The 15,528-nt window shown below is 46.2% G+C and overlaps 1 protein-coding gene across 1 annotated transcript in view; it reads right to left on the reverse strand.

Moving 5' to 3' along the window:
- Nucleotides 1-15,528, reverse strand: part of LOC115097189 (fer-1-like protein 4) — a 359,866-nt gene that overhangs the window by 41,651 nt on the left and 302,687 nt on the right. Inside the window, exons 36-38 of the mRNA XM_029612774.1 lie at nucleotides 11,192-11,319; nucleotides 10,210-10,380; nucleotides 1,427-1,581 (exon numbers count right to left, since the gene is read on the reverse strand). Of these exons, the coding sequence (XP_029468634.1) occupies nucleotides 1,427-1,581; nucleotides 10,210-10,380; nucleotides 11,192-11,319 (454 nt within the window). The remainder of the gene's footprint in view (nucleotides 1-1,426; nucleotides 1,582-10,209; nucleotides 10,381-11,191; nucleotides 11,320-15,528) is intronic.

The raw sequence follows: 15,528 nt of genomic DNA on the forward strand, positions 1-15,528 counted from the left end.
GAGCCCTTTTTAAATATTGGGGTTACATTTGCTATCCTCCAGTCTTCAGGTACAATGGATGATTTTAATGATAGGTTACAAATTTTTACTAAATTTTTCCTGATATTCCATGTCTTCATGTTTCGAGGTTCCTAGTCCAGGCTTCCTGATGTTTTGCTTACTGATGTTCCAGGTTCCCTGATGTTCCATTTCCTGTGCTTTCGAGTTCTCCTGGATCCACCAGCTCCTGTGGTTCTCCAGATGACACTTCGCTTCGTCATTGGAGTCTCATCTCAGCTGGATTCTCTTCCTGTGTTTTCAAGTTCTCCTGGATCCGCCAGCTCCTGTGGTTCTCCGGATAACACCGGCTTCGTCATTGGAGTTTCGTCTCAGCTGGATTCCCTTCCTGCGCTTGTCCTGCTCTCCGCGTGGTCCGGGACCAGCCTCTTCAGGTTGTGTAGGGCGCGCAGTGGGACAGGGTGGTCCGTGACCAGTCCCGCAGGTGGACTGTGTAGGGTGCCCTGAGAGACAGTTCCAATGTCTAACCTTCCCAGCTTCTCATCTCATCCAAGAGTCTTCCAAGTTCCTCGTCTCATCGAAAGTCTTCCAAGATCCTCATCCTCTTCCAGTGTCTTCTCGTCTTGTCTCGAGTCTTCTGTGTCACAAGGCCTCCGTCTACCCTCATCCTCAGTCTGGCCTGCTGCTTCTTGCCGATACCTAGCGGCAGGTTCGAAAGGGCTGGGAACGGTCGGAGGACTGTTCAATTACCAACATGATGTTGTTGGCTTCCAGGAGCATGCAGGTCTGGCAGAGGGTCAGACTTTGTGTTCACCCATGCTGGGGCATGCCTCGCCAACCCTCGGTGCTGTCTTGGACTCGTCTGGGATCGTGCAGAGGCCCAAGGGCACACTATCCCCTCAAGTTGGGATCGCTCTCCTAGTGTTCCGTAATATAACAGGTACAAAGGAAGATTAGAATGATAAGTTACAAAATTGCAGACTTGCTACTGGTAATCTGTATTTGAGTTCCTTTAGAACCTTTGGGGTGAATGCCATCAAGATCCAGTGATTTGTTACTATTTAGTTTTACACCTGGAACCTGTGAGGGAATCAGCTGGACCATTAGGTCCAGCTGATTCCCTCACAGGTTTCCTGTTTTTAATGTACTTAATTATTTTTTGCCCCATGAAACATCTCTCTTGAAATTGTCTCTTGGCCTGCTTTATTAGTATTTTATTTTTAATTTGCCAGTGTTACTGCTTATGCATCTTCCTATTTTCCTGGTTAGGTCCTGCTTTCCATTTTTTTAAAATATGTCTTTTTGGCTTTAATAACCTCTTTCACATCACATTTAGCCACTATGTTGTTCTTTTGACATGTTACATTCTGAAACCTTTTGAAAATTACCTCCCATAAGCAGGACAGTGTTCTTGAATGGACAAATTTACCTTCAGGAAAAGCCTCATTTGGGATCTTGAAGATCTTGTTGTTGACTTTCACCACCTCCTGGCGGTACTCCGGTGCAGGAAGCATATTTTTCTTACACAAGTTTGCTAGGATGTGGGTGGGCTTAAATGCATCTCTCCACTGATTGTAACCATCTCTGATATGAGAGCAAAAAAAAAAAACCAAACAACCCAGAAAATATCATTGCTTATGTCCCAGGCTAAAGTCTGCACAACATTTTTGCACAACAGTGTCACAAGTCAGTGTTGCACAATGCACTGCACAGCTTCATTGCAAAATGGTATCCCATAAATTGTAGGACAACAAAGATAGACCCAGGCCCTCCTCATAACCATTAGTCTCTTCAGTCCACAGTCTACTGGAATCAGTTTTTAGAAAAAAAGAAACTTTGAGCAGATGGTCATTAAAATCAAAGACTTCAAAGTCCAAACATTTTAGACCATGTTTCATAGATTGCATAGGGAGAGACTAAATCTACAAGCAAAGGAATATCAATCAGTATGGACACAAATTGGCAAAAACAGGTATAAAACAGTATTTAAAAAGCATTAACGGAACCCAAGGAGACCCACCTTGATAACAATGGTACAGGAATAGACTAAACAGCATTAATAGGAATGTGACATCTGGAGAGTGGAAGTAAACAGCAGGTTTTTGAAAAACTGCACCATTCCAGAGATCACATAATCAAGTACCGTCAGCAACAGGAGTCGTAATGATGACGTCACGAGCTTACGTTCAGGAAAAGGCAGAGCCAAATAAAAAAAATAATTAAGGCAACAGTGAAACAAAGAGAATTGCAGAGTCAAATAAATCAATAAGGCAACAGTAAAGCAAAGAGTAAAATAAAGCATAATCTGCAGAAGGAAAGGGAGACGGATGGGCAGGAGGAGGATGGAAAGTGTGTGTGTGTGGGGAGGGTTTCCATACACAAAAACATTGCAGCTGTTCTGAGGGAAGAGTGAATTCAGTTGAAAATTTGAAGCTGATATCTTGATGAAAATATTAAAAGTCTATACGGCTCTAAAATATTTGGAATTTGAAGTCTTTGCCAAAACTGTTCTAAGTTGCACTGTAAAAATAAGCAGCCCATGACTTATTTGCTTTCAGTTTTATGTGAACCAATGTGTTATCCCTGTCGAATGTCGGTATATAAAAACAAACAAACAAATAAGTAAATAAATAAAATAAATCTTATCGTGTATGCTCATTGACTTGATGATTTGGCTATCCACCTACACCTTTACACATTAAAATCAAGGATAAAGACCAAATACATTAAACTGCCATTAAAAAAAAATATTAAAACATAAGTTAAACCCAAAGGTAAATAATAAATACATTTTGGAAGAATATTTTTATATCACTTTATGGATTTAAATGTTTACAGCCATACTACTCGCAGGAAAGAAAGACAGGATTCTTTGGACAAACAAAATTATTGCCCTGAAGTTTTCAATCATTTAAGCTCTCCTGGCAGAATTTTCGGATGTTTTTAATGTTTTGTCACTAGGGGGGACATTTTTAAACTGTCCACATTGGAAGAAGGACTGCACACATTTTTTTTACCTGTGGGCTTTGCACCAGCTTTCAAACGGGCCGATACAGTAAGGACGCGTAAGAAACAGTGCGGTGGTGCCGGGTGCCAGCTTGTTTGCCGCACTCATATTTTGGTTCACATACCGCTCGATTCAGTATTCAAATTAGACACAAATCCAAGCGGCGTCCAAAGCGCGTCAATGAAGCGGTAGGCGCTCGCAATCCATTTTACTGTATAGAGCGGTATGCAGCGCCTATACAGTATCCAGGGTGCGTTGGTACCTGTCATTTGAAATGTCATTCCACCAGGTAAGTGGATGGTTCTTTTCTACAGACCCCACTGCCTTGAGTGCCCAGCCGGACGTCCAAGCCGTGACCTTGGACGTCCGGCTGGGTGCACAAGGCAGCGGTGCCTCCGATCATGGACGCCCGGATACAGGCGGGAAGGTCCATGAACGGAAGCCGCGACCTCGGATGTCCATGAACGGAAGCCGCCACCTCGGACACCAACCTTCCCGCTTGTATCCGGGCATCCATGATCGGAGGCACCGCTGCCTTGAGCGCCCAGCCGGATGTCCAAGCTCGCGGCTTGTTTATCAGTTTCAATGTAAAATGTTTTTAAAGTGATCTTATCATTTCAACTTGTTAAGGTACCACAGTTCTTCTCTTGGGATTGACTCTGTGTCCAATTTGAGTTCCACATTAGGGAAAAAGCTTGCGTAAATCCTTTCAATTTCAATAGTGTGAAGGAAAACAATCAATTTTTTTTCTTTGCCATCATACGGGGTCTGATAAATATCTGGGCATCCATGATCAGAGGCACCGCTGCCTTGAGCGCCCGGCCAGACGCTCAAGGCAGCGGTGCCTCCGATCATGGACGCCCGGATGTATTCGCCTGAGAAAGAGGTCCTCGGGCTGTGGCTGATTACAGGTGAGAAGGCCACACTAGCTGCCCCGGTTCATCAAAAAAACATTTCCCCTCGAGCGTTACCTGGTCGGCTATAGTATTTAAAACACGTTTCTATAACTCCAGCATTCCCACGGTGCTAAAGATGCTACACATTTCTTCACACTGCGTGCTGAATGCCCGCAAACACAGCAGTACCTCCGGCCGCCGTACTACCCATGCGCTTCACTCCAGCAGCCAAACCCACCCCTTAACTCTGATTGGCTGCTGCTGCCTACGGGTCGAAGCCTTTCCCGAATCCTGATTGGTTTGGGAGAGGTGTTGATCAAAGGAGACGGGGCTTTATATCTGGGATGTAAGCTCCTCTACAACAGAGGTGAGAGTTTTTGTAATTTCTATTCTGGGTTCCTTCCCCGAATACTGCGGTGAGAATAATCTGAACGCAAAGGAGGCTGAAACCCTTTATGGTAGAACTGGCGGGAAGGTCCATGAACGGACGCTGCGACCTTGGATGTCCGAGGTCTCGGCTTCCGTTCATGGACCTTCCCGCCTCCGATCATGGACACCGCGACCTTGGATGTCCGAGGTCACGGCTTGGATGTCCGGCTGGGCGCTCAAGGCAGCAGACGTCCAAGCCACTGTAGGCACCACTGCCTTGAGCGCCAGACCTCGGATGTCCAAGCCACGACCTTGCCGAGCATGTCGAGCATTTCTCAACCGTTGTCCGGTACGGAGCTGACTGAACACCACACTAACGCTAGGGACAGGGTAGGCGGTAAATATTCAGGTTAAAGACGCGGTAAATGAGCTGGTTAACAGGGCAATAATTTGGGCACACGTTACTGTATCGGAGGGAAGAGCTAATCCGATCATTAACATGTCATATACATGCGGGGGCGGGAAAGGGATACATGTCCTTTTCAGCAAGCGGTAAGGACGCGTAAAAGCCAATAATGAATCGCGGGTACGCCTTACACGTCCAAAATGTGCGTCCAAAGCGGGTTAAAAACCGGGTAACCACTGCTGCGCTTTACTGTATAGGCCTGAAAGTGAAAGTAGGTTTGTACTTCTGCATTTAAACTTACCATGGGCACAAAGACTGTGAGGTTACTGGCACCTGCTTTTTTCTGAAGGTAAAACCGTTGCTGGAAAAGACTGGAAAATACCATCTGTGCGAGAACATTTCCTCCCCCAACTAAAACATGCCCCTAGGAATGTCTCCTCTCAAAGCTGCTAAAGATCTTTTAGCCACATTTAAGATCTAGGGCCCCTCCCCATGGCTCCCCCCTTCCTTCTTCTTGTTAGACAGGAGGGACCTCAGCTCCTTCCCCCCCTGCTGTGCTGACTTGCATTAAGAACGCTGTTGGTTGCTCATGCAACCTCAGTCAGCGATGCAGGCAGGAGAGAGCTTGCATCTCTCCTGCCTGGAATCATGTGTAACTTCTAGAGGGGTGGTGGGAGTGCACGTGTGCCCGGGGGAGGCTGGATCTTTTTTATTGCAGTAGCAAAGGAGAAGAAGGGGAGGGATAAGAGCCCGGGAGTCCTCGGAATCTTTTGTTGTGGAGATGAGTGGTTCGAGGATACTAGATCTTTTGATTTGGTGGTGGAGGAGCAGTTTGGGTATCTCAAATCCTTCTGTTGTGACAGCAAAGGGCCCAGATCGTTTGGTTATGGTGGCAGGGTGTGTAGGGCAGGAGTCCTGGATCTTTTTCTTGCGGCAATAAGTTTGGGGGGGGGGGGGGGGGGAGTGTCCCATGGGTCTCAGATGATCTTGTTACAGTGGCAAGAGACGGCCACTAGAGTATCTTTCTTAAATTGGATGGTGGGAGGGAGAGGAGGAAGGTATTTTGGCTCAAGTAGAGAGGGGGAATCAAGGAATTGGGGGAGGGCAAGGATAGCACCTAGATTTAGGGAGCCATCCCTGCACCTAGATTTGGCTGTGTAAATTAGATGCCTAGCATGAAATCCTGCCTACCTGTCCACACATTTTTAGGTGCCTAAATTTTCATAAGTGCTGTTTTCACATAGGCAGATCTAAGTGCCTTTAACTCAAGGACCTGATTCACTAAAAGGCAGATTTTCAAAGCTCAGCACGCGAAAAAAACAGAAGATACCTGCATGGCCAGGCAGAGCGCATTTTAAATATGGCCCGGCCACACACGTATTTCCTGGTATGCATAGAAGTGCCAGGCTATGTCAAAGGGGTGGACCCGGGGCAGCGACTGTATGAGACGAGGCAGGGGCCGGCCGGGACAGCAGCCATAAGGCCCTGTCCCGGGGAAGTGTGTGCCGGCAGCTGGCTGGCGTGCAGAACTTACTACTGCTCCAAAGGAGCAGGTAAATTCTTGAACAAAAAAATTGAGGGTAGATAGGTAGGGTTTAGGGGTCGGGGAGGAGAGGAGAGGAGAGGGGAAAAGGGAGGAAGGTTAGGTAGAGGGTTAGGGAAGTTCCCTCCCAGTCCGCTCCAATAAAGGGGATGTCCCAAATGCGTTGCTGTGCGCTTTTTCAGAAAATCCCCCCTTATGTGTCCCCCCACGCACATGTGCACACCAATATAAAATCGGGTGATGTATGTGCGCAAGGGTATCAGATTTTATAACGTGCGTGCATCAGTGCGCGCACGTTATAAAATCGGCGTGTCCATGTGCGCGTGTCGGGTATCGCGTGCACAAGGACATGCGCGTGCTTCTTTTAAAATTTACCCGTAAGACTTTTCTCCCATTCTTTGTCTATGGGAAAAATGCTTATTGAATGAGGCCCTAAGTTAGCCACCTAGCTCTTTTCAATATTAGCCTATATGTGTGAAAGAGGGTTTAAATATTCCTTATTAGTGAAGCATGTGTTTCCACAGAGGATAGTGCAGTATAGTGTTGTTCAAACACTGCTCATTTGGGAAATGCCTGAAGAGAGTTTGTTAGATTGAATAAAATAAAAAAAACTGAGAAAGCTCTGAACCTTTTTATGTTGAAGCATTCCAAGACTCAAAGTGGGAGTCCCTGGATCTGCAGGAGAGGGAGTGAATGCTTTCAGCATCAAGGTGTTCAGAAAATTACTCAGAATTCACCTGTTTCAACTGGCTTTTCAATCTGAGGTATAGGAAATGAAATTAAGCTATACATCTGTTACGTTTGCCGGATCGCGGGCTGCCCCTGCGAGCTGATTCACCCCACGCTGCCCAGCCATGCAGGTCCCACCACTCCAAGCGGCCAGAAACGCTGCCATGCCAAGCGGCCAGAGATGATGATGCCGTCGATCTCCGGGCCCTCCTCTAGGTGCATGTCAATACTTAAAGGCCCTGCGGCGGGAACAGCATTGGCCGGTGCTTCCAGATGATGTCTCACGGTTGGGTATTTAAACTCCGGCCTTGCAACACTTCAGTACCTCAGCTGTGGGACGACTACCTTGGAATAATGCGAGTTCTCAGCCCTCCAGCTTCACTCAGCCTTTCAGCTTTGCCTTCAGCTTTCCAGCCTTGTCTTTGTCTCTTCATCCTGCCAGCCTTGCCTTCATGCTTCCGGCCTCACCTAACTACCTCTTCCTTGCCCTCGAATGGATTATTCATAATTGACCTTAGCCTGGACTCTCGATACTGCTACTTGTCGCCTGCCACTGACCATAGCCTGGACTCTCGACATCTTTGCCTGCCACCTGTCACTGATCTCCGCCTGGCCCCAGATCTTCTCTATCAGCGTCACAGAGACTGCCACCTAAGTTTTGCCAACCCCCGGAACCCAAAGGATCAACCTGAAGGGAAAGGGGTTGGTACAGGCGAAGCTCCAGCCCAGTCTCTGTACCATGTGTTCAACCAGTTGGCGGTGAGGTCCAACGGGGCCCATCCTGTACACTGCACCAATCTCACCCCAATACGAAGGTCCACAATCCTAATAGCAGCTGATCAGGTAGTTAAAGACTAGGTTCGGTAGTGGCAGAATGATTTTATTTGCAGTAGCGGGTATGCAGACAATCTGCACTGTCTTGTTGTCTCTGTTATCTTTGTTCACATATGAAGTATTTTATGATTGCTTTGTCATTTCCTGTTTTTAATTTTTGCTTAAAGCAGGCTATAATTTTTTTAAATAAATAAATAAATACATCTTGATAAGATTCTTCTTTAAGAGGAAACCTATCCCAGGACTCTTGCTCTACTGGGAGTCATCCAAATCTGTGTTTTGTGGAAGAAGTGGATATAGTATCACGATTAGGATAAGCTCCGAGGAGAGTGTGGCTGCAGCTAAAGAGGTTCTGCACCCAGGAGACAGCAGCAGAGAGGCCCATATTCAGCAGTGCGTGGAGCAGGAATTTACCTGCTGAATATATATTAAGGTTACTCAAGTAACAAAAGGACAGATTATTTTTCTGACCAGACTTACCCGATTAAGTTGAGCTGGGCAGTGCTCCATATCAATGCTACCTGGCTACTGTAAACTTAAGCCCTATCCCTTAAAGCTCCCACCCTCCCTTTTTGTACCCAGCTAAATTTTACTCAGGTAAAAAGTTAGTCAGGTTAAGTTTAGCTGCTAAGAGAGGGGAAATGTCCAATTACAGGTTTTTGTCCAGGCTTTGCTCTTTACTGAGGAGGATGTTGAAAGATAGCCATGTCATTTATAAGTCCTTGAAGGTGATGATTTGGAGGAACTGTAGGATAAAATGACTTGACAAACAAAAGATGAACAATCAACTGGCCTGTATGATATTCACCCCAGAGTTCTAAAAGAATTCAAATATGAAATTGGCAAGAAACAGGTGGCCTACTACTAGCAATCAGTAGCCTATCATTAAAATCACCCACTGTGCCTGAAGAATGGAGGCTGGCCAGTGTGACACCAATTTTCAAAAAGGCTCCAAGGGTGATCCGGAAAATTATAGACTAGTGAACCTGACATTGGTGCCAGGAAAAAATAGTAGAAACTAGGGATGTGAATCGTTTTTTGACGATTTAAAATATCGTCCGATATATTTTAAATCGTCAAAAATCATTAGAGCCGCGATACAATAACAATTCCCCCGATTTATCGTCAAAAAATCGTAAATCGGGGGAAGGGGGAGGGCGGGAAAACCGGCACACTAAAACAACCCTAAAACCCACCCCGACCCTTTAAAATAAATCCCCCACCCTCCCGAACCCCCCCAAAATGCCTTAAATTACCTGGGGTCCAGAGGAAGGGTCCCGGTGTGATCTTTTACTCTCGGACCTCCGGTGCTTGTAGAAATGGCGCTGGCGCTACCTTTGGTTTTTCCGTATGGAAAAACGATTCGCGGCAGGAGATCGCTCCCGGACCCCCGCTGGACCCCCAGGGACTTTTGGCCAGCTTGGGGGGGCCTCCTGACCCCCACAAGACTTGCCAAAAGTCCAGCGGGGGTCCGGAACGACCTCCTGCAGTCGAATCGTGTTGTCTACAGCCGGCGCCATTTTGCGCCGCCATTTTGCGCAAAATGGTGCCGGCCGTAGACAACACGATTCGACTGCAGGAGGTCGTTTCGGACCCCCGCTGGACTTTTGGCAAGTCTTGTGGGGGTCAGGAGGCCCCCCCAAGCTGGCCAAAAGTCCCTGGGGGTCCAGCGGGGGTCCGGGAGTGATCTCCTGCCGCAAATCGTTTTTCTGTACAGAAAAACGATTCGCATGCAGGAAGTCGTTCCCGGACCCCCGCTGGACTTTTGGCAAGCCTTGTGGGGGTCAGGAGGCCTCCCCAAGCTGGCCAAAAGTTCCTGGGGGTCCAGCGGGCGTCCGGGAGCGATCTCCTACGCTCCTGACCTCGGGGGACAAAAAACAAAATGGCGCCGGCGCTACCTTTGACCTGTCATATGACAAGGCAAAGGTAGCGCCGGCGCCATTTCTACAAGCACCAGAGGTCCGAGAGTAAAAGATCACACCGGGACCCTTCCTCTGGACCCCAGGTAATTTAAGGCATTTTGGGGGGGTTCGGGAGGGTGGGGGATTTATTTTAAAGGGTCGGGGTGGGTTTTAGGGATGTTTTAGTGTGCCGGTTTTCGATTTACACGATTTTCACGATATTTAAAAAACCCAAACGGCGACGATCCGATTCCCTCCCCCTCCCAGCCGAAATCGATCGTTAAGACGATCGATCACACGATTCACATCTCTAGTAGAAACTATTCTTAAGAACAGAATTACTGGTCAAATGTATTTGCGTTGACTGTTATTATTATGTGTCTTTCATTGTGATATGTGTTATGTACTAAATGGTTACCTGGACAAACCTCTTTGAATAAGGACCTCAGAGATATATTCTAATGAAGTGCAGGAGAAAGGCGGTTCTAGCTATACACTTATAGTACTGTTGCACACTCCCCACTTACATGTCGTACTGTGAAGCAATGCCACAGTTGGCTCTGTGCCGGCTGTAGAATCGATTCTCTAAGTCGATCTTTGTCTCTCCAATCAAGTCATCAGAACCCACCAGATCATGATCGAAGACAGAAATAGTGATTTCTGATTCTATAGGAAATGACACTGTCATCTCGAAAACTCTGTATGTAAAATAGAAAGACAATACTGACATGGGTGACCTTCTGCAACAGAAACATACCAACACATGCATAGTAGTGACATAGAGAGCAATCTGTGACTAGAACATGCTAACAACAGAGATGGGGGTGCATGCAAAGTTAGCATGGCTGGCCTGTGGGTTTTAAACCTGTTTGCAATGCTGGTATTCAAGAGGAAGCAACATGCCAGCCAGAAGATTTCTGATCCTTGAATTAGACTATTGTGAATATTTAGACCATCATCAACTTCCTCTTAATGCAAGTGGAGAAGGAGTAACTATATCAAGGAGAAGGATAAAGGGGTCAAAGCTTTGTCAATATTGGGAACAAAATAATTTGGGAAATTACAGAAGTGTTGGCAGACACAATTATCAATTGTCTCTGATGATAAGGCTATGAGCTGATGACCTACTAAGGGGTGGTTATCAGAGTTGGCCATGGAGGAGTACTTGGAGCAAATAAGGAAGAGACAGTGGCTGGAACAGTGGCAGCAGGGGGGGAGGGAGGGATGAGGAGACAGCGGCTGGAGGAGTGAAAGTAGTGATAATGGAGTACATGCTGCTCACAGAAGTTGGATAAGATACAGGATGGTATGACATACTGGAATGCACCTCCTATTGGTCTGTCAGGTCGCACTAATATCTACAAATTCCTAGTGAACCAATCAAAATGAAAAATATTTTGAACCTAATTTATAAGTTAACCTATCCATGTCTAATGCTGCACTGCTTCACCTTCAGTGAGGATTAATATACGTAAAACCAGCAATACACTATAAAGCATAAACACTTACTCTCCAAAGACGGGATTCAGCTGCTTGGGAATATATCTCTCCTTACTGTCCTTCTGCTGTTCGCCCACTTTTACTATCACATAGGGATCTGCCTTCCCATTGGGGTCTGCCGGTGACAGGTTAGTTGCCTAAAATCCAAAATATATTTGAAAAATATTTAATATGGAGGCACAGCACATTGGTATTTAGTACATCAGCAAACTGACCAGAAGCTGAGATACCTGCTTCTCCTGGCTACCCGTTAAAACTTCTGCTCATGGAACAGAGTCTGTAGCTGTGGCTCTCTGTCTTTGATATCACAGTATCCATGGTTGGTGATGTGCCAACACCTCTACTTTTACATTATCTATGGACTGGTTCTCTCAGTGCCACTAAAGTCAGCGGTTGTTACATAAGACAAAATCTACCCATTTGCTTTGTTGTTTTTCTTGAACTGATTTTATTAATGGCAGATTGACACTTCCTAATTACTAAAAGTCACCTAACAGAGATTAAAGTCCCTAAGGCATACCTTTTGTCCAGATGTTCAGCATTTACTTTTTACTTTTTATCCATTCTCCTCACGGTCCTTGCTGGTACCTGAAGAGCACCTCCCCACTTCTTTTTCAATGTTCAAATGATATAAAAGTGGTTAACACCACAGGGGTGTGGCACCCCTGTGGTGCCCCAGTTCAAATTCTCCTCCTCCCAGGAATGAATGGAGATCATTTGACTTAGACTCTCAAACTCCTTCATGATGTTAAACACTGAGTCCCTGGATCCTGGGGAACTCAGGTAGATGGTAAAAATAAAGCCCAACAGTGAAGAAGGAAGGGTGGAAAAAAAATGTCCTTCACCCAAACTCAAAAAGGGAAAAGAATTCAAAGGTGGAAAAAGGCACCCTTCTCGTATTCCATACCCAGGTTTCACTCCATGAAGCCCAAGGGTCCTTTCCGCATCTCCAAAATATACCAACAACTGGAACATCGTGCCTCCTCAAAGGACTAACTAAAAAAAAATCCACACTGCACAATAGTGGCATTGGATTTTATACACTATGGATTTCAGTATTGCAGCCTCCCACATGGGGAAGCTACTCCCAATCAAACGTCTTTGAATTCCCTTCAGGGGCAGCTTGCAGGAAAATATCATCCATGGGGATTTATTTCAAAACCAGCCCATGGGGTATCTGACTCACTTATGAGCATTCTGTGCAGCTCATGCTTCAACAGCTCCCAAAAGCTCACCAAGCCAATCGTTGACAGGTACCATCACATGACCTGGAGCTGGCGGAATTGAGACAAAACATCGCTAACAAATGTTGTATATTTTCTAAACAACTAAGTAGAGCACATCCTAGACTAGGGGTGAGCAAACTGAGCTGCAGTCCCACTTCCATCCATGCAATCGGTTGGGCCCCCCACAAGCTTGGTGACATCCCTCATATATCCTGGAATTCTTTGTCTGGTATTAAAAGTCTTTGCCAACCACTTAGCTCTTGAAGCAGGTGACAAGTAATGAGACAACCATACTGCCAGTCAGTAGCTCAGATACACACAATCAGACGCAGAAAAAGTCACAAACACAAAGACATTTACTGCTTTTCTGTACTGCCTCCTTCTTAATATCGCTGCGATATTATGTAGGAGGAAAAAGTAAACAAATTTTAAACAAAAAAAAAAAGTTTAAAAAGTCAGCAGTTGGGTGCAGGAAACGGATGCTCAATTGAGTTTATCGGCGTCGGTTTTCCTACCCGGAAGAGGGCCGATGCACTCGGGCTATCCTTGCTAATGCGACCCCCTAATTTAAATATTGCATAGCGCCCCCAGAGGGGGCGCCTGGGGGCGCATTAAGAAAGCAGGCTCTGACTGTTCAGCGCCCGCTTTCTGCGCCAAAGTATTGCATCGGCCCAAAAATGAGTGACATCCAGGACTCAGTGCACACTCTCCCCATCTTACTCAGCCTGGGTATGACACAGAGGCTTCAAGGATTTAAAGACAGAGAAGATGAGGAGGGACTGTGCGCACTGTGGGGCAAATTTTTAAAAAGTACGCGCGCGCATACTTTTGTTCGCGCACCCGGCGCAAACAAGAGTATGCCGGATTTTAATAGATACGTGCGTAGCCATGCATATCTTTTAAAATCCGGGGTCGGCGCGCGCAAGGCTGCGCAAAATCGGGAGCCTGTGCGCGCCGAGCCGCACAGCCTGCCTCTGTTCCCTCCGAGGCCGCTCCGAAATCGAAGCGGCCTCGGAGGGAACTTTCTTTCCGGCGCCCCCCACTTTCCCTTTCCTTCCCCTAATTAACCCGCCCCCCCGGCCCTAACTAATTCCCCCCCCCACCTTTATTTCAAAAGTTATGCCTGCCTGAGGCAGGCGTAACTTGCTCACATGGGCCAGCTGCTGGCGCACCATGTTCCGGTCCGGAGGCTGGTCCGGAGGCCCCGGCCACGCCCCCGATGACGCACTGGCTGCGACACGCCCCCCAGGAAAGCCTCGGGACATACGCGCGTCCCGGGGCTGGCACGCGCAGGGGGTGGAAGGGGCAGCTTTTCGGGGGTTACGCGCGTTCCCCTTTGAAAATCTGCCCCACGTGTGCTGCACTAAGTGGGTCCCAGTTATCACTGCCCTGAGTGCCGCCTATTAATTACCAAGGTTCATGCTGTGGCTAGGAAGAGGCATGCATGTTCTCAGACAGGAGTTCCTATCAATTTAAGAGCCACTGCTGGTGTCTCTTGCCGCTGCAAGGTGCTGAGAATAGAGGTAGGTGGTGGTCTGGATTGGGATATCAGGCAGTGGTGACTTTTCCATGGCATACTTGATCAGGTCTGAAGGCACCCTAGTTAGGAAACACTGCCCTAGGCTCTGCTTGCCTATCTACTCCTGGTTGGGGGGTGGGGGGTACCAAAAGTGATCCATACTGCCGGCTTCCTCCAGGGCTTATGAAAAAGAAAAATTAAGCCCTGGACAAGACTTTATGCTTCACTGCTGCAGCCAAGACTAGGGAGAGTCTGGCCCACAACAGCACAGTTCCATGGAGCTAATGCAGCCAGGGCATCAGGAACCCAGGAAAACCGTACAGCCATGCACCCTGTAGTGCGTGGAAGAATAGGAGGTTTTGCCTTACAGTCTGGATCAAACAAACACACTAATAAGTATTTTCCGCAAGCCTGGCCCTTACTGCTAATACACACCCTCCAGCCCCAGCCCCACCCTCCACACACACAATTAAAAATTGTGCATTTGTAGAAAGATTTTACATGAAAAATGTACATTCATAGTACAGCCTTTTGAAGTAAAAAATATTACAACATGTTTACTATATTTATATGCGCTGCTGTAGTGCCAACCAGAAAAACCTGCAAAAAAGTAAAAAGATATTTGTAATCCATATGGTATTAGGCCTAATGTAACATACATTGGGTGTGGGTATGACCCTCAGAAAGCCAAGAGTAAACTAAATTACAATTGCAATATATTAAACATCCCATACCAAAACAATATTAACTGCCAACACTCAAATAATAACAACTCTACCTATGAAACGGCAACACTGCAACTATTACCTACGTGATATCTTTGATGAGCGGCGGTATATAAAAACCAATAAATAAATAAATAAATAAATAAATAAATAAATTACCTCCCAAGCTAAAAACCGCCACTGTTACACCTCTTTTAAAGAAAAAAAACCTCAATCCTAATGACCTAAATAATTACCGCCCAATCTCTAACCTACCCTTCTTTGCCAAAATGACTGAGAAGGCTGCTCTGAAACAACTCATCAATCATCTTGATGATAACAAAATTCTTTATCCCACCCAATTCGGCTTCAGAAAAAACTGCAGTACGGAAACTCTCCTACTTAACCTTTCCAATACCATCCTAAGAGGACTCGACAACAAAAAAGGTCACCTTCTGATTCTGCTGGACCTCTCTGCAGCCTTCGACACAGTGGATCACAAAATTCTGATTTCCAACCTTGAATCTATTGGGCTTGCTGGCAAAACTCTTAGTTGGTTTACTTCCTTCCTTAATAATAGATTTTTCAAAGTTTCTTATAACAATGTATCTTCAAGCCCTATCCCCCTCGAAACAGGTGTACCTCAGGGATCGGCTCTATCTCCCATTTTATTCAACATCTACCTTATTCCTTTATGCCATCTCTTATCAAGCCTTGACATAACTTATTACATGTATGCTGATGACATACAAATTCTCGTTCCAATCTCCTCTACGATAGAAGATGCCATGTCAAAAGCAGCCTCTCACCTTGATGCAATCAGAAACATGTTAATCCACCTCAAATTATGCTTAAATATGAGCAAAACTGAATGTATCCTAATTAACAGAAAAAACC

This window comes from Rhinatrema bivittatum, chromosome 8 (assembly GCF_901001135.1).
Source record: "Rhinatrema bivittatum chromosome 8, aRhiBiv1.1, whole genome shotgun sequence".
Lineage (NCBI taxonomy): Eukaryota > Metazoa > Chordata > Amphibia > Gymnophiona > Rhinatrematidae > Rhinatrema > Rhinatrema bivittatum.